The sequence below is a fragment of the Triticum urartu genome, unplaced genomic scaffold, assembly GCF_003073215.2.
Source record: "Triticum urartu cultivar G1812 unplaced genomic scaffold, Tu2.1 TuUngrouped_contig_6441, whole genome shotgun sequence".
Classification (NCBI taxonomy): Eukaryota; Viridiplantae; Streptophyta; class Magnoliopsida; order Poales; family Poaceae; genus Triticum; species Triticum urartu.
The window spans coordinates 1,308-5,614 of NW_024117204.1; the positions used below are offsets into that span (position 1 = coordinate 1,308).

At 42.1% G+C, this 4,307-nt stretch overlaps 1 protein-coding gene across 1 annotated transcript; it reads right to left on the reverse strand.

The window, feature by feature from the left end:
• Window positions 1-1,180: 1,180 nt before the first annotated feature.
• LOC125530616 lies at window positions 1,181-3,993 on the reverse strand. The gene is made up of 5 exons (XM_048694999.1): window positions 3,805-3,993; window positions 3,229-3,452; window positions 2,427-2,523; window positions 1,622-1,688; window positions 1,181-1,516 (listed from the first exon to the last, which is right to left on the reverse strand). Exons 1-5 carry the CDS (start codon window positions 3,930-3,932, stop codon window positions 1,463-1,465), a joined length of 570 nt encoding a protein of 189 aa, XP_048550956.1. The 5' UTR covers window positions 3,933-3,993; the 3' UTR covers window positions 1,181-1,462.
• Between the last annotated feature and the right edge of the window lie 314 nt (window positions 3,994-4,307).

Sequence of the window (4,307 nt, forward strand, 5' to 3'; positions counted from 1 at the left end):
TAGCCCTGGATCTGGCAAGAAGATTGTGGAGGAGGCTCTCAAGAGCAAGAGCAAGAAGAGTAGCGCCACAGATAAGGCGTCCGCAGCTGCTTGATGGTTGGTCACCAGTCTCTTAGGTTGTCCTTATGGCTTGGCTTATCTCCGTGGATTTGGTGGTACCTGTGGTCTTCGTTGAGGGTTTCTTTGCGATGTAGCAGTGTGGGGACTGGTGGTCGTTATGTGTTGGGTATGATTGTCGGGTCGATCATGTGCTTATGGGGTTGCATTCTTTGTGAGTAATCCGCACGTGATTTATTTGTATCGGTTTTCGCCCGGTTTTCCTTAAATTAATTGGGCAATTCTCTTCTGCTTAATTAATCAATGAGACAAATCTTTTGCCTCCGTTTCAAAAAAAAAAACTTTCTCTAATGTGATTTCGTGATGAAAATTTGCATACACTTCAAGCATTTCTTAAAGTTTGCCACACAAAAAAATCAGAATTTCTTATTATTTTTTTGATTTTACTGTTTACAACAGGAGCGTTTGAGCTCAAGATTAGAAGGATACTTTCGCTACAACAATTTGCTTCTCATTTTTCTTTTGAGGGAACAACAATTTATTTCTCTAGGGGAGTGAGAGTAGACAATCTTAACAAAAGAGCTGGCTTGCACACAGATGTCCTCATAGATTGGAGCCGCTGCCGATGCTCTGAACCCACCATTATTTAGTGTGGTAACCACCTCATACAGTCAGACTAAATCATCATCTCATACAGTCAGACTAAATCATCACCTTCTGGCATCCCTGCTGATTTGCTGAATGAATTCCTTGTAGAAAAGCACCAGAACAGCTCTTCATGATTTAATTCGTTACAAACAGGTTGCACATCTGTTTCGTCTCTTGCTTCCATGCATATCGTATTTTTCTATTTGTGTGATCGAGTTTCTTCAGTGGTAAAGCACTTTGATGATCTTCAATATCAGAAAGATATTTGTCCAGTGCAAGCATAAAAACCTTGTAGAAGCCATCGAAATTCAACAGGTCATAAGTCGGCAAAGATTAAGGATGCTAATATTATCCTACAGTATAGACCCCCCAAAAATTAAAAATGGGTAAAAGCCGAGAAGTTTTATATTTTTGAAGGCATGAAGACTGACAGCATGGTTCAACCATCAAGAATCAACGTCATCAGGCATCGGTGTTAAAAGCTAATTTCTTCTTCTCATTTCTCAAATCAATACAGATGACATTTATGTTCACAAATCGCTGTCACACATCTTTCTCTCCAGCTGCTTTCTTTGACAAATTCGACAAGGTGATTAAATATGGACCGTTCTTTCTACCAATACAACCGCCACAGCCCACAGGATTGTATTCAACAAGCACAACAGGCCTCCATGCACAAAAAAACCAGTATGACAGGCCACACCCTCGTTACCACATCAGACCTACAGCTATGTTATTCTCGCGGAACACATCTGTGCTAGTCATACAGTCCCTCTTGCTCCCAGATGTCCACGAGGAAATCAACCATCTCCTGTAAATTCATCGTCTAGGTTTAACCACATGCCTTACAAGGAACGTTAAAATAAACTGATTTAGATCATCTTTTTCAGATCAACTGAACTGATTTAGATCTTACATGTAGAGGGATGGGCTGAGGGAATGGTTTATTTGATCCAAGCAAACTTTCATACGCTGCATTCCAACTGCATAAAAATAATGGTTTGGGTGAGCATGAAGATTCACAGTACAGCATACTATTATGTTTCGAAACAAAAGGGCACAGCATACTATCATCTAGTCTAAGCTTCGTTAGATAATGATTACAGAATGTTCTTCAGCTAAAATTCAAACCTGGTGTCGATTTGAACAAGAAAAAAAATAGCAAGAGCAAGCATCCCATATTTTTACATTTTTGTGTCTAAGTATCTAACTTGTTTTCAAACGTCCCTTCTGGAAGATATGATTCCAATAAATACTTTGGTTGTTGCTTGTAGGACTCCAGAATTATATAACCCTAGAGACAGAAAAACTAAGCTTCTCTACCACATCATAGATCTACTATACAGCCAAATAAATTCAGAGATCAACAAGAAAATACAGCAGTAATGTGCTTTAACACTTCAGACACTCACAATGATTTTAGAAGGGAAGTGACAAGCCTTATGATAGAGCTAGCACCATTAAGAGCAAAATGAAACCCAATATGGGCAGTACAACCAAACTGCCTTGATTAAAAAAAAAGGTGTTCACAATAACTCAGATTTACCAACTTCGGTCGAAGAAAGGGTGTGAATAAGCACAACTAGGCGCAAAAATATGAACGATGCAAACAAACTGTTGATCAAAATCAGAGAAAAGGTTGTACATGCATACTATTCAGTTGAATTATGTAAAGCTTTTTGTCTTCTTCCACATATAGATCGGACATTCCATTTTCATACCTCAACACTGGTTCCTGGATCTGCTTCACCACAGGTTCTTGCCTTAACCTTGTATTCTCAGTCCACTCATCCCTAGTTTGTTGCCAAAGAGAAAAACCTGCAATGATATTTCCATCTGGTGAGATTACCATGTCCACTAAGACTCTTAACAGGCAGACATGCGATGATTCCTTTAATCCTCCGTTAGACAATAATGGCAATTGGACTTTTATTACCCCCTTACTGCTCAGGAAAAAAAATCAGCAACGGTTTGCCAGCACAAGTTCGTTACAGTCCAAATTTAGTAGGAAAATATGAAAGACATCATCCAAAATAAAGTATGAAGTATGAACTCGAAGTTCCCAAACAAATGCTTTGCTGAAAATCTAGCTCGTACATGGAAAGAAAGTGATTTCCCACAACTAAACCAAAAAAGCGTGAACTCAAATTTCCTAGTAACAAACTTTCCTTCTTAGAACCACAACAACTAAGACAAAATGGTAAAGCAATTGCACTTGTCTTGATAAAATACCATAGATGACTACCAAATAAGATTCGAGAGGCTAACACTGTTGGACGTGGACAGTGTTATTATGTATTATATCTTTCTAACGCGCTATCAAGCTAATATATGCATAATTTAAGATAGACTGAAACGAAAACATAGGTGTTCTCCACAATTAACATTACTAGATGCTGAATGCAAAGACAGGAGATTCGGCCAAAATGAAGTTTGATGTTTGCAAAGGTATCTGGAAAATGCGTACATGTGGTGAAAACACGCCTGTTGAGCACAACATATGCTAGTTCAAAAAGGAATTACCATGATTAGCAGAGTCGCCCAGGTTATGGCTGCTTCCCACTCCATGCATATCAAGGTCCCAAGAGGATGTGTTGTATGGTGCTCGTAGGTCTGCCGGATCAACCTCGATGGTGGTCGTACTCCAAAATTCCTCTGCCACCGTGGGATTCTGGGCATGGGCCATTAAGCTCTTGGAAAGATCGCCTACGTGTTTTGCGGCCTTCTCACAGCATCCAAAACAGCCTCTGCTCTGTTTGCAAGGAGTTTTTACATATCGACGATTAGCACAGAATCACTCACCAAACCAACAGGCACACACAGTGACACACAGCAAAAGAAAGTGGTAACCCAGGCAGCCACAGGGGGCTTAATTTTCACAAGTACAGTATCGGTGACAAGAACAAGCACCATAACATAACCGCATGCAGCCTACAAGGTATGCCATTCAATCAAGATACTAAATGAGAAAAAACTACCACTAGAGAGTAATCGGGACAGTAGGCAAGATGACGCTGGCAACGACGTATCAGCGGGCTAGAATCTGAATGAAGTTAAGCGGACGCGGACGAAGGAGGGGGGAACGGCAGGGGAGCCCACCCGGAGCAGATGAAGATGCAGGCGGAGGAGAGCAGCTGCGGGATGGAGCGCCAGTCCCAGCCGGGCCCGAGCTCGACGTCCCAGTCGCCGACCCTCGCCGCCGATCCGCCGCCGCGTGCCGCTGCCATGGCGCCCGGCCACTCCGCTCCGGCTGGAATTGGAGGGGGGTGGGGGCTGGTGGGGTTGACGAAGATCGCACGGATGGATGACGATGACGCGGTTCGACAGTGCGCTGTGGTTTGGAGTTTTGCCTCTTCGCTTTCGGCCGACCATTCCATCTCCGTGGCACGTTGCGATTTCCACTTGGCCCGTCTCTTCGACCAATTGGACCGACTACCCTTCCTCATCATCATCATAAAAAAACAAAGCCAGAGAACAAAAGAGGCTAAGGCTCTGTTTGTAGCAAAGTATTTTCTAAGTATTTTGAGAATACTACAGTTTTTGAGATTACCACGGTTTTATTTACAATGAGCTGTTTGGTTGTCCCTAACAACTATGCTTTT

Bases quoted from the DNA above. Each gene is read 5' to 3' on its own strand.
- LOC125530616 (XM_048694999.1), bottom strand. From the start codon at position 3,932: ATGGCAGCGGCACGCGGCGGCGGATCGGCGGCGAGGGTCGGCGACTGG. The intron at 3,453-3,804 runs GTGGGCTCCCCT...CAAACAGAGCAG, and splicing joins TGCATCTTCATCTGCTCCGG to AGGCTGTTTTGGATGCTGTG. The intron at 2,524-3,228 runs GTAATTCCTTTT...ATATCATTGCAG, and splicing joins GGGCGACTCTGCTAATCATG to GTTTTTCTCTTTGGCAACAA.